The sequence below is a fragment of the Podarcis filfolensis genome (genome assembly GCF_964270895.1).
Source record: "Podarcis filfolensis genome assembly, chromosome: 5".
Taxonomy (NCBI): Eukaryota; Metazoa; Chordata; class Lepidosauria; order Squamata; family Lacertidae; genus Podarcis; species Podarcis filfolensis.
Window position 1 is genome coordinate 94,519,747 of NC_139608.1, and position 14,751 is coordinate 94,534,497.

Below are 14,751 nucleotides of genomic sequence, written 5' to 3' on the forward strand. Positions count from 1 at the left end.
CCAAATTCTCTACTCTATTTCCCCCAAATTCTCTACTCTATTTGTAGGTGGCACAATTCGGGTGAGTGGGAATTTGTCATAGATTGGGGGGGGGCTGATACTTTCTTCCTCTGAGGTATTTTGGCTCCCTCAATGTAGAATGAAACCCTTTTTAGCTCATATTGTGGAATGAAGGATTTGGTCAGAAAATCATTTTTTTTCTGAGAAATTTCAACACAACCCTGTGTACAAAAATGGCTGCTAACCTAGCCCCACTTACCTGGAAGGAATGAAGCCACTGAAAGAAATAAGACCTACTTCTGAGTAGACGTGATTAAGCTTGAACTGTAAGACACGGCATGAATGTGCAATATCGCCCGGTCTTCTTCCTGCCTTTGAATCGTAGCTTTGAGTAGCGTCAGATACTCGCTGTCATGCACTGTAAGACTAATTCCTCTGTTTCTGCATGTACTTTGGCTATCTTTGTCACAGTTATTGTTTCTGAGCACATCTACATTTCCATTACTTGTCCATCAAGTTGTATGCCTTACAGAAGATAAGAGAGATCCACCCTGGCATTTTTACTTGTGCCAAAAGAGAAGTTTCTTTGAAGGATTGGTCACAGTGTATTTATAAAAAGAATATGACTAATGTTCACCCTTTATTCTCGGATAACGAGATTGATGATTCCTATTGCCTGACCCTGCTGAGGTCCCAGACTTTCATTATTAAAAAACAGCAACAATAGGACTTGTCTGTCTTGGAATGTTTTACCTCTTTTAAATGACCCTAAAGCATTCTTTAAAGACAGCTTGGGAAACTCCCCTAGTCTCCCTTTTCTTTGATACAAAGGCAATGATTTATTATAGAATTAAGCAATGTTCTAAGAAACATTGCTGCACCTTTGAAATGTCACAAGGAGAGGATGCATCAATAGCTGAGTTGGTGGAAGCACAATATATCTAACAATGAATCTGTTCTATGAACAGAGTCCACTTTTAGGATGTGTCCAAGTGTCCAGGGCTCAGATTGCAAACCCTGTGGCCAGAGACTCCAGGGAGGCGGGTTTTTAAGGACACCTACCAATCAAGGCAAGATTTAAGCGAAGGGAGGTGGAGCCAGATGGAAACTGGCAGTTTAGGGAACTGAACAACTGTGTCAGGCACCCCATGAGCCTTACCCTGGGATCGCCTTCCTATATCAGTACAAATCTACATCTGAGTTACAGCAGAGAAGGGATTCAAACAAAACATGAAAAATAGGCAGGAGGAATGCACAACAACCCAGTCAAAGGCAACCATTAATGCAGGTATTTTACAGGTGAGAATCACTGCAGTTGAGAGAGGAACCATTTCCCCAAAGGCAGCCAAGAGATAATAATAATTACAATAATGATAAACAGTCTTAATGAACAAGTTGCGCCAGCACTCTTAAACATAAAGTTTCATTCTAGAGCAGGGGAACATCGAGGCTCAGAGATATGCAACTTGTCTATTGATCAGTCAATTAAAAATAGGCATGAGAACATAACATGACCTGTTGAATCAGGTCAAAGGCCCATCATCCATACCAGATGCCTATGGGAAGACCGCAAGCAGAACTTGAGGGCAACAGCTTTCTTCCTCATTGGAATTCCTGGCACTGTGGTCTTTTTGTTACTGGATAATTGAGATCCAGAAATCCTGTATGATCTTCTGTCCACCTTCTGCCCACAGCCATGGTAAGGCTTTAGCCCCCTTCAGGTCAGATGTGAATTGTGGTGTAACATCTGCTTCCTCTCCCTTGATTGGCAGGTGATCTGAGCACTTTGGGGTTGGCCAGGGAAACTGACAGCTTTCAGTTCAAGCTTCCGCTCAGGAGCCATTGAAAATCCACTGCTTCTGTACCACCAGCAAAGGGTGGAAAGCAGTGCTCATTCTGTGCCAGGATTCGGGTACAGAATCATCATATCCTAGGCCAGGCCAGCTGAAATCAAAAGCTCTCTGCATGGCAACTGTTTTATTATTGTGCAGTGGCTCATGGTGTGGTTTGCTCCGCTTTCTCCACATCGCCACAGACATTTGGAAAGGCAGGCTCTCAAGCTTTAGATGGAATTGGTACAGCAGCTTTCTGCCACCACTTAGACTTGGAGCAACTTAAAGCAGACTCCAATGTGGCAGTGCCAAAGAGCAAAGGCAGCCTTTAATCTCCAGCTCTTTCTATGTGGGAAAGCTTACCGCAGGAGTGGCAAGAACAAGACAGGCTCCTTGGCAAATACATTGTTTGGAGGCAGGGCCCAGGGTGAATGGGCTGGTTCCTGTGTTTGCTGTCTTCATTCATCATGCCCGCTCTTCTGAGGCACACGCATGGACACAGCTTGCAGGGGCCAGAGGCAAAGGGGAAGAGGGGTGGATTGTCATGGGCAAGGATCCCTACCCTTTCTGAAGATTTGAAGGATGGAGAACACAGGGAGACAGTCAGCAATGTGTCCCCTTCTTAGAGACTTCATGGAAGAAGATGGAATCCCAAGGAACAGTGACTGTATCAACAGAAATGTAGTGTCCCGATCAAGGGAAGTTATATTGCGTGAACAGGCGGAGTCCCCAGATCCCGAGCGGCCCCCCCCCCGTCATGTGGAATAATGACTCAACACAACGTGCTATGGGATTAAATTGGCCACAACTTTATTAAATTTCAAATGTGGGTAGACCTTGGCTCAGACATTGGGCGTTCTCCTTCCCCAGTCCCCACCCGGGGACCTAGGGAGCATAAGGGTTATCCAGTGTATGTGTGGGGGGGATGGGCCAGCTCTGGAGAACATATGTTCAAGCAGAGATAGCCGCCCCCGTAACGCCGCCGCCGCAGGGGAGAGCAATGACGACCTTTTGGCGTACGGTCAAAGCCTCCCTTCAGAAACCCCTTTAATGGGGAACCCTGGTATCGCCGCCGCAAAGAGGAAGATGGACTAAAGGATTCCACCCAAGGCCTGATACCGCCAAAGTTGTGACGTTTTGCTACGGGAAAGGCGAAACCTGCCAATGCAGGGAAATTCCTTTCCGGCCCTTTAATAGCGACCTTAACGTAGCAGCGCCCGCATACCTGTGAAGAAAAGTTAACCTGCAAAACCTGTGAAGAAAAGTTAACCTGCAAAATAAGACATTAACTGAGGGTGGGTAGGGTGGGAGAAGCTCTGGAGCCAAGTGAAGGATTCCCAGGTAAGATCCTCCCTCTATTGTGTGGGCAGGTAATCCCTCCCCTACCTGGCCTGGTCTCCTTGGCAACACTTCCCCCAGGTGGGATTGGACAACTGACTGAGGTAGGTGGAGACCGCCAGGTATCCCACCTGAGGGAAGGCAAAGCCAAGCCTATGCTGTTGCAGCCACTCCAGATCTAGGGGCTGCACGCGTACACGCAAAGGGCGCCCCCTGTTTTAAGCGGGGAGTGGTCATTCTGCCTTGGTCAGACCACACCTGTTTTGGGCGCCACAAGGATGTTGACAAGCTGGAACGTGTGCAAAGGAGGGCAACCAACATGACCAAGGGTCTGGAAACCAAGCCTTATGAGGAATGATTGGGAGTGTTTATCCTGGAAGAGAGGAGACCAGAGCTGTCTTTCCCATAGGGCTTAGTGGTGTGTTGTGCCAGGGCGCTGGCCTCTCAGGGGCGCCCCAGCGAGTGGGGGAGCTGCACGGCTTTGCCGGCGGCCTCCCCTTCCCCTGCACGCCCACCAGCTGTGCCCCGTCAACCATATGGTTGGCGGGCGTGCAGCTTACTTCCCAAGCCTCTGTGGGAGGAGAGTGATCCCTGCAGAGGCTTAGGATGGAAGCTGCACTCTGCCAACTATATGGCTGGCAGTGCACAGCTTGCCCACCCCACCCCCACTAACCGTGGTAATTTGGGGGCGCTGGGTGGATATTTGCACCCCAGCGCCGCATCTGCTAAAGACGGCCCTGGAGGAGACTGAGAGGAGATATGATAGGCATCTTCGAATATCTCAAGGGCTGTCACGTGGAAGAGGGAGTAAGCTTGTTGCTATGGAGGGTAGGACTCAAACCAATGGCTTCAAGTTACAAGAACAGAGATTCCAGCAAACATCAGGAAGAACTTTCTGACAGTAAGAGCTGTTTGATAGTGGAACAGACTCCCTTGGGAGGTTGTGGACTCTCCTTCCTTGAAGGTTTATAAGCAGAGGTTGGATAGCCATCTGTCATGTCTGCTTTAGCTGAGATTCCAGCATTGCACGGGATTAGAGTCCCAGCTCTACAAGTCTATGATTCTATGACAAACTGCATCTTCTATACAACTATTAATGGTACCTTCAGTTTTTTCCGATGAACATGGTGGATGTGACAGCAGGACTGTAGAAATGGCTTCCAACTGTTGTTGATTGTATATGTTTCTCTGTGAAATCTGTAGGTAGAGAGGGTGTTCTTCCTGCTCCCTACACACACACACCAGACACAGAGAGAGAACTTTTCTCTCTTAATGAATCTCTTTGGGCTTTCCTTGGAGTGCCCTCAGCTGTTTTATCTGAGACTGAACTCCTGCAGTCACTTCAGATGGCCTTTAGGGGAAGTTTGGCAGCAATGGCACCTGGGAATACTTTGGAAGAATCACACGGAGAAAAGCTGATGTGTGAGCCAACATTTGAAAGGGAAGGACACTGTAATGGTGCAAAATGGAAATAAATCTGGAAATGACTTAAATGAACATTATCCCTTTTTTGGAAACCCGCTTGACAAAGTGCACCCAAACAACTTAACTGATGCACGCAAGCACATCGCTTCTTACGTATGCCACTGTTATTTCACTGTTTCATGTTCTCTTTTAACAATCCACGATCTCCATGCTCTTCATAGGAGCTAACAGGCATGCAGGAGATCAAAGAACAAGCCAAGTGCTGAAAGGTCCTTGTCACCAGAGGTTAAAGCAAGATGGGCTGTTTCTTTTAACCCTTTTATCAGTCACTGAGCATGTCTGTCAGTTAGCAGACATTAATTACACCATTCATTCTTCAATACGACTCCTACCTTTCAGAATGTGTTGTGATCACTGCACAAAGGACTTGTGTCATCTGAAAATGGGGAAATTAAAAAACACACTCTTCTGTTTGTTTTTAATAATAACAATAATAATAATAATAATAAGCAGACTGTATACACATAAAGCATACTTTGTTTTATCAAATTTCTATAGACACCATTAGATGTAATACTAAAACCATGACTGATGCTGAAAACAGCCTCTGGTGATCTCCCCCCCTCTTCCTTTCTATACTATCTGGAAGAGTTTGCCTTGCGCTCTGACATACTGCATTCTTCCTCCCCTCTCCATATTATCGGCTGCCAGTCGCAGAGAAGAGTACAGGACCGTATAAGTTTTGCTAAATGTTGCATGGGGGCGGGGAGATAAAACGCACAGCTAGTGCTTTGTATGTCAGCCACATGTTTACAATCACATCTGGTTTGGCCCTAAATCAAGGATTTGGACATTTTCACACTAGATTTTTTTAAAAAAGTGTTTTGAAGTTGTTCTTTCAGCCATTATAGATGGTGCGTACGGAAGTTGGTCAGCTCAGGTGTCCACAGATGTCAAATGGTGTTGGAATAATTTGAAAACAATGGGGTCAAATGGATATAGAAAAATAAGCAGAGACAGAGGATTTGCTTGGTAGGAATACTGCATGCAAATCGTGTTTTGGATAATGTAACAAGCTCACAGCTATTGAATGGAGGGCTGTCTGTCTTCCTGTCACTTGATGCAATAATTAAACAGCTCACAAGTCTTCTGCTTTAAAGTGCAGCTCCTGGTTTTCAGTATCAGCTGATGCAAGTGAATTTGTAGATGGATTCGGAATGCTGTCTGAACAGAACCTCTGGATACGGAAATGACATTGTTCCCTCAATGTCTGATGTGCCCTTGATTTCCCCCAGATGTTGTTGGACTACAACTCCCATCATCCCTGAGCTCTGGCCTTGCTAGCTAGGGGTGATGGGAGTTGTAGTTCAACAACATATGGGGACCCACAGGTTGAGAAAGGCTGGAACAAAACAGCACCACACACGTGAACAAAGCACCCACAGGTTAAGTGGAGCCCTGAGATTTGCAAAAGCATGTAAATCTTACATGCTTCTGCAAATCTTTTTTTTAAAAGTCTATTAAGTGGGAGAAACTCCCGAAACATCCCAATAGTGTGATCCAAGTGTGCCTAGCTGCCACAGAGTGCAGAATGTGGCTGGGTTTTGGGGAGCTGTGGGGCGCAAAGCAGACTGGAATGGAGAAGGGGCGTGGCTGACAGAATGGCACACTGCTACATTTTGTTGCAGCTCCCACTTGCTCCTCCGAATTTCAGATTCAAGGGACCTGCAATGGGAGGCCATCCTCTCCACTCTCCGACTGTGAGCATTTGGGTGCCCACTGGAATGCTGGAGTAACTGAGCAATCTAGGCAGGGTTTTTTTAAAATGAAAGTAAAGTTTTTGGCTCCAGGGAGGAGAAAAAACAACAACATTTGCAATGGTTCTGAGATCACAGGCCTATATGCCTCTTTTGAGATTGTCTACAAAATAAGAGCAACCACTGTCTGCGTGCCTTAATCCTAAAGAATGTGTTTCTGTTTGTTTTCCATTTGTAGATGAATATCTGTATTCTGGAACGGCCTCTGATTTCCTTGGCAAAGACACTGCTTTAACACGTTCTCTGGGTTCGTCACAAGACCACCATTACATCCGGACTGATATTTCAGAACATTACTGGCTCAGTGGTAAGACAACTAAGCATGTGTCACTAGGGAACGCACAGTCTCTGTTTTTGAGCCCAGAAACCTGTTTTACTGCACAGTCTAGTTGTCATCTATACAACTGCAGACGCAGACATCCTGACGTATTTCCTTCTGTTGGGTTCAAGGCCTCAACCCAACCCTCTGCAGGTGCTCTGATGAACACCTGGAACTTCTGTACAGGGCAGTTCCATGTATGGAATAGATATGTGTATATGCGTAACTGTTTGTGCCACTGCAGCCAACAAATTACCATTTAAATTTACATATCTAAAGGTAAAGGTAAAGGGACCCCTGACCATTAGGTCCAGTCACAGATGACTCTGGGGTTGCAACACTCATCTCGCTTTATTGGCCGAGGGAGCCAGCGTACAGCTTCTGGGTCATGTGGCCAGCATGACTAAGCCGCTTCCGGCAAACCAGAGCAGCCCACGGAAACGCCGTTTACCTTCCCGCCGAAGTGGTACCTATTTATCTACTTGCACTTTGATGTGCTTTTGAACTGCTAGGTTGGCAGGAGCAGGGACCGAGCAACTGGAGCTCACCCCGTCATTGCGGGGATTCGAACCGCCGACCTTCCGATCGGCAAGTCCTAGGCTCTGTGGTTTAACCCACAGCTCTAGCTCTGCAGAAATATCAAGAAGCCATAAAATCCTGGCCTAGGAGAGCAGCTTGGAATGCAGAGCCCACACTTCATTAGGGATCCTTGATCTAAGGCAGATTTAATGCTCATTGGCAGAGTATCCCTGGCATCTCCAGTTAGGGCCGGGAATATTCCCTTCCTGCAACCCTGGAGAACTGTTGTTAGTCACTGGTTACACAATTGCTGAGAAACATGGAGCGATGGTCTGCCCCAAAATAAGGCAGCTTCCTATGTTCCAGTTTTGCCTAGGCAGGCAGGCACCCTAGGAAAACAGAATGTGCATCAAAGTTAGACATGTGTGTTCTAATCTGGAGTTTTCCAAATAAACCTGGCTGCAGGTACAATCACACAGGCTTCCAGCTGCGAGCTCCACACCAGCACGTGGGGCTTGGCTGTACTTCTCTGTTCTTACACCCAACCATTCCTCCTCAATTTTCCGTTCTGGGTATGCATGCAGATGTTTTATACCCGCACATCTAATTGAAATGAAAACAAGCAAACGAAAACAGAAACTGTGCAAGAGCAAACACTACCGGCCTCAATTATCATGCCTCACAATGGGCGAAATGGAAGCTTGTGTCGTTTGGGGTGAGGTCTTGCAATTTCAATTTGCATTTTTTTTTAAAAAAAAATGTTAATCCTGAAGTCTTCAGCAAGAGTGATATTTATTTGCCTTGCTTGTATAAGGCTTCTGCAAAAATGACGACGAGATTCTTCAGAAGATCTGTGAAGTAGTAGTAGCAGCAGTAGCAGCATTTTTGTCATCAATGTATGTAATGGAGGAGAACAAGAATGTTGCTCCCTTCTCCCTTCTCCCTTTCCTGCAGGAGCCCAGCAGGGCTTTGGTTAAAGTGGTTGATCTGGCTTCACTTTTTACTGGCACTACCCACCCAATTTAGGAACGCAGCCTTCATATATGTCTTTTAAACAGTTAATTTTAGATCAAAACCAGTTATCTGTATCTCTCTGAAACACTGAGGTTGAAATCCAATCTCCTTAGATAGGAACATCTCTCTTTTGGACCATAAAGGTACATTTCATGCCTGCAAAAAGCAGTTTAAATACCACCAAGGGGAACATTAAAAGAGCTTCCTAAATGGAAGTACTTCTTTTCCTTTCCTAATAAGATAATTTTTAAACACTAGTGAACGCTTTTAAAAATCACCACATGCACACACACACATATACACACACTCTTGAGCAATACCCCAAACCCCAGACACAGATTTAAATACACATTTTATACACAGTCCGTCAACCGGATATTTAAATGTGTTTCTTTTGGCCATTAATTGTCTCTTCCATGAAGGACCTAGCTTCCCATAATTCAGGGTTACTGTGCGGTTGTGATGGATGACTTGCAAAGCAAAGATCTCCTGACCAAAAGAACATGGTGACTTCCCAGCAATGCACAGAAGGGCCATTGTATGCCTTGCAGCCTTCAGCAAGACAATGCCCTGCTTTTTTAATTCTCACTCTCTGGCAACCTTCATTGTATTTCTGTGCACTGATCCTGTATCCTATGCCCTCCTTAATGGCAAGATATGAAGCCGCCCCTGGAGGTGTCCCATCTTTTTGTCACTGAGCTCTTTTCTTGCACAAATCTGATAGAAATCAACGGAAGTGGCTCTGAGTGGGGAAGCCCCCCACCATAGCAGACCCATGGTGGCTGTGCTGCTGGCCTAAGTAGTCAGAAGGGGATGGTAGGAATAGCCTCCCTGAAAGGTCACAGTGATACTTGCCTGAGAAATAGCTCCATGCAAGCAAGTGAAGAGAAATGGGAATTGGAAGCAGCTTTGGAGCTTTTGGAGAAAGGTAGCAGAAAAGAGAACTGAAGGCGAGACTATCTGTATGTCTGCCCTGGAATGAAGAAAGAATCAAGGAAGAGGTTAAGGACAACCTTTGAGGACACAGGGAAGCATCATAGCAACAACTAGATGGAGCAGCTGAAACAATGTCCCCTCCCCAGCCTCCCTCTCTTTCATGGTGGTGCCGGAGTGAGCCTCTTGGGCTTGCTGATCAGAAGGTCAGCAGTTCGAATCCCTGTAATGGAGTGAGCTCCCATCGCTCTGTCCCAGCTCTTGCCAACCTAGCAGTTCGAAAGCATGCCAGTGCAAGTAGATAAATAGATACCGCTGTGGAGGGAAGGTAAATGGCATTTTCGTGCACTCTGGTTTCTGTCACAGTGTACCGTTGCACCAAAAATGGTTTAGTCCTGCTGGCCACATGACCCGGAAAGCTGTCTGCGGGCAAACACTGGCTCCCTCAGCCTGAAAGCGAGTTGAGTGCCATAACCCCAGAGTCACATTTGACTGGACTTAACCGTCCAGGGGTCCTTTACCTTTTTGCCTTTACTGTGGCAGGCGCACAGTCTAAAGAAGATATAGTTGTGACACAGATGCGATTGCAAAGCTGCTCCCCTTGACTGCCTCTTGGGTCACACCAAGACCATGGAGAGGGGCACGTCACTTCAGAAGTCCCTTCGGAGGGGAAACACTAGCAGGGGAACTGTTACATTGTGTAATAAGTATTTCTCATTGGCTGTTGGGAATGCGGAGACGTTTCCTGGCTTCACCATTTAGTATTTTTGAACATGGACCTTTAGGGAGCAGGTGCTTTCATCCAGTGTTGCTTTGCTGCTTGTGGTTTCGGCACAGGAAGGCTGCATGAGAAGCCTGGCCTTGGCTCTGATAGAGTTCTCAATGCTGTTGAACTGCCTGGTTATGGGATTCTTATGGGCCACGTCTCTCTGGGTCACCCTATCGAGCTGAGACAGACATCCATCTGTTGCACAGATGTAGGAGCCAGCCATTGGGGAACCATACTGCAAAGGGAACCATATTAACTGGTTTCAAATGCATTTGAAAGGAACACATCGGCTTAGAGCTGGACATTGTTAGAGCTCCTTTACCCTTGACCATTGTCCCTAATGGACGGGGCTGATTGGAGTTGCATTCTGGCATCAGGCAGAGAGCACCAGGTTTCCACTCCTGGCTTGAATGCCAAAACATTCGTATGGTGCCATGAAGACTTTTCACAGAAGAAATGAGTGTTTCATTAGTATATTATAGTTCAGGCTTCCTTTCTTCAAAGAGATGGTTGAGGATGGTCCATGTGGTGGCAGTGGGAATCATATTTTATCCCTCATAACAACCCAGTGAGGTAGGTTAGACAAAGGAATAGGATCTCATCCAAGGATCTTACCCATTGAACTTCACAGCTGAATCGAATTACTTTTTCTTTTTGAAAGGATTTTAAATTTGAACCCAGGTCTCAGTCTCTAAGCACACTGGCCTATTCTGTTCTCTTCTGTTCTGTGTCTGTTAGTGTGTCTGAAATCTGACATAATGTCTTAAGTCGAATGCTTTTAGAATCTGTGTTATTCTGTTAAAGTTCAAGAGATTCCCAAAATTGCTTTCTCAATGTAATCATGTTTCACTCCAACAAAAAGACCACTATTAAAATTGACATAAAGTTTGTATTTTCTGGGTGTTCTGGTGTCAAGAAATTGGCTGATGATAGTATTACAATTAAAGAAAACACAGACACATAAATATACACACACACTAAAGATTAAACCACCCATTCTTGCTTTGGCCTTCCATGAAAAATGGTGCACACTTAAGTAATTGTGCAATTAGTATTAAATTGCTTATATAGGAATGAGACAGCTTTCCCCCTATTCAACTATATTCTCAGCTGAATAGTTCACTTCACTGCAAGGAAAAGTCCACAGCTTAGTGGAAGAGAACAAAAACTCCCATGTTCTGTTAACCCGCATTTCCAATTAAAAGGATCCTAAGTAACAGGCAATAGGTCAGAGACTTCTCCCAGAGCTGACCTTGCTGAGCAATGATCTGAATCAGCAGAGGGAAATTTCTTAGGGCAAGAACTTCTTGCTTATAGCTGCAGGTCTCAGAAGGACCAGTCCTTTCCCAGGCTTTTAAAAGATGCTGAGGCCCTGTTATTTTATTGATTTAAAGGTGTTTATAAGCGGCTTACTATTTTAAAATCTCTGAACAACATAAAAGCAATAAACTACATCATTAAAACAAAAATGCCACACAAAACCAGTAAAACAGTTGTATAAAAGCGCATACAAACAAAGAAAAGTTGGAATTCCAGGAAGTCAAAGCAATAAAAATGTAATGGGGGATTCTTCACCTGCTGTATTTATGTTATTGTATTATTGCATTTCTGTGTTGGGGGGGGGGAGGGAGAGACAACAGCCTACCTCCCTTGCCTGAGCTCTGCCTCATATCCTTCTGGGACTTGAAAAGATGTCGTAGTCATCAGACAGATGGCTGTGTGGGAGCAAAGTGTGGTCAAACTCACAACCCTGAGATTAAGAGTCTTGTCTGGTACAAGACATAATTTTTGTGTTCCAAAACTCTATGTTATGGGGCTGCGGTGGAACTAAAATGGAAGACTGTGCAAGCCTCTTCACAGTAAGTGATGCTTGCGACCTATAAAGTGTCCCTGTGCGGGATAATGAAAACACCAAGAAATTCTGAGAGCTCAGAGTCTCCACTCTCAGAGCAACCTGCCTTATTGGTCTTTGCACGGGACGCGGGTGGCGCTGTGGGTAAAACCTCAGTGCCTAGGACTTGCCGATCGTATAGTCAGCGGTTCAAATCCCCGCGGTGGGGTGAGCTCCCGTCGTTCGGTCCCAGCTCCTGCCCACCTAGCAGTTCGAAAGCACCCCTAAGTGCAAGTAGATAAATAGGTACCGCTTTCTAGCGGGAAGGTAAACGGCGTTTCCGTGTGCTGCGCTGGTGCCGGCTCGCCAGTTGCAGCTTCGTCACGCTGGCCACGTGACCCGGAAGTGTCTCCGGACAGCGCTGGCCCCCGGCCTCTTAAGTGAGATGGGCGCACAACCCTAGAGTCGGACACGACTGGCCCGTACGGGCAGGGGTACCTTTACCCTTTACCTATGCAAGCCTGTATACTCAGACTCAAGTCCTACTGAGTTCCATGAAACTTACTTACTCCCATGTAAGTGTGTATAACATTGCAGGCTCCCTGCTCTAATCTTACTCCTCCAAACCACTTTCTGCTGGGAGTGATACTGAGTAATGTGTTTCTCCTATTGCAGATTGCAGCAGAATTGATGTTACAGGTGGCTGCCTGTTTTGCCCCTGCATGAGTCTCTGCCTTGGCTTTGCCTCCTCCTCCTGATTTGTACAGAGATGTAGTGGAGCTTACATTAGCCCTTTCTTTAAAAGTGATGTGTATTGCCAACATTGATTCATTTTAAGAACTGTATTTAAGCATGGTCTTAGGGCTCTTGCTCAAACACTTTTAAAAGGAGTGGGCTTGATGCCATGGAAAAGAAGTCAAGAATGTGTGAGGGCCCATTCACACAGACACACTGGCAGTGAGTTTAAATGCACGCCGAAAGTCATGTCCACACCATGCTCTGGATGACAAATCATATTGGCATAGTATGCATGCATGCTGGTCCAGTTCATGCAAACAGGAGTGAATCTGGCCTAAATGACAAAATGCTTGCAGATGAATGAGTGGTTTCCTATGGTAGCAAGCCTGGATGACTGAATGATTCTGGTGGTTAACAGTATGACAATGTTACCTTTGACTTCCATTCTTTTGTGTCATGGCTGGCATTGCATTAGAATCAGAAGTGTAAGACAAATTCTGATTGTTCAATGAGGAATTCATCTAGGACAAGTGTGGGAAAACTAGGTTCTCCCGCTGTTGCTGAACTACAGATCCCATCAGCTCCAGCAGTCTTGGCCAATGGCCAGGGGTGATGAGAGTTTTAGTTCAGCAACGTCTGAAGGGCCAGAGGTTCACCACACTTGACTTCAGAGAAAGAAGAGGTGAAGAGCACACAATCCCACCGCCCAGGGATGGAGAAAACTGTGGCCTTCCAGACACTGGATGGATTCCAACTGCTCCATCAGTGCTAGCTGATGCTGGCTGATGGTCCATCAAGATCTGGAGGCCCCATTGTGGTTCAGGGTAGGAAGTCTTCCTTCTGCACCAGCTTCAGTGTCTTGTGTCATCTCATAGGAGTTAGAAAACACAGATCAATGCAGTTACAATGTTTGGTATTTTGGGTGTCTTTTAGGAGCAAAGTTTATTGGACTCTTCCCTATCCCGGACACATATAATCCAGACGATGACAAAATCTATTTCTTTTTCCGAGAAGTTTCTCAAGATAGCAGCACCTCTGACAAAACCATCCTTTCCCGAGTTGGCCGAGTCTGTAAGGTGAGCAATGAGAATATATGCAAAGCTAACTCTCTAGTTTTGTTTCCTTGATAAATATTAATTGCCCAAGGGAGGAAATAACTTTCCTCAAAGTACTGTCTAGGCTACCTACAATAATATGGATTACTAATGGAGTCTCACATTCTCTCAACTGGTCCTGCACTGTTGGTTTGATAAGCCAGCTGTGAGTTTGGAATTCTTATATTTTCACAGTTGATAATGAAGTTAAATAGTAGCCAGTTTAATTACCTGCCTCTGAATAGTGAGACTCTCATTCTACATTCACAAATCACCGCTAACCCAAACAAACTAATCCACTCCTGTTTTTTTTAGTTCTCCAGTATGTATTCGCTATTGCTTTCCCCCCATAGCATTTGGTCTGTGTTCTTTCACCCATTCATCACCTTCTGCTCCAGTATATTATTTCCCAGAATTCAAAGGGCTGTGCGGGGCTGCCCTTATATTTTCCTTGCCTGAAACAACCTGACCTGCAGCTTTGTGGTACTCTCACAATTTCTGGTTCCATCCACGTTATTTATTATGGCTGGAATCCCAAGAACGGGGCTCTGGGCTTGTGTTTCTCAAGCAGCAAACCACTGCCACCATCACATGAGAAACCAGTTTTGAAACTGGAGGGAATTTCCGAAGGAGATAGCATTGCGGGGAGGGTCAGCTGTTTAAAAACCTGGGTATGTTCAAGATTTGGGTGTGCCTGAAATAGCGCTTTGAATCCCAGCCAATATTTATACACTGCATGCTCTGCCCGAAGCGACCCAAGCCAAGGTATGAGCTTTAATGCACAACAGGTATCCCGGAACAAAAGAACTGCAAAACGCAAATATGACCAAGCACTGTAAAATCAGTTTAAAGTCAACAGTCAATGACAACAGTAGTCAATCAATAACCATCCCAGGTAGAAATCTCAGCAGCCATCAATGAAATACCCTTTTGACCACTAATTAAAACAATTTTTAAAAAGGAGAAAGCTTGCTTGCAGACCAAGGAAGTCATCAGTTGGATGTCCTTTGTGAACATGTACCTTGCCAGAGCAGTGTTCCACACTGGTTGCCGTGGCAAATAAAGAGTTGTTCTTTCATCACTGTCTTGCTCCTTCCCCTCTCAACTCCTTGGAATAAACAT

The 14,751-nt window shown here is 45.5% G+C and overlaps 1 protein-coding gene across 1 annotated transcript in view; it reads left to right on the forward strand.

Moving 5' to 3' along the window:
- SEMA3D (semaphorin 3D) overlaps positions 1-14,751 on the forward strand; it is a 174,957-nt gene that overhangs the window by 85,613 nt on the left and 74,593 nt on the right. The window contains exons 7-8 of the mRNA XM_083615609.1: positions 6,591-6,719; positions 13,469-13,611. Of these exons, the coding sequence (XP_083471735.1) occupies positions 6,591-6,719; positions 13,469-13,611 (272 nt within the window). The remainder of the gene's footprint in view (positions 1-6,590; positions 6,720-13,468; positions 13,612-14,751) is intronic.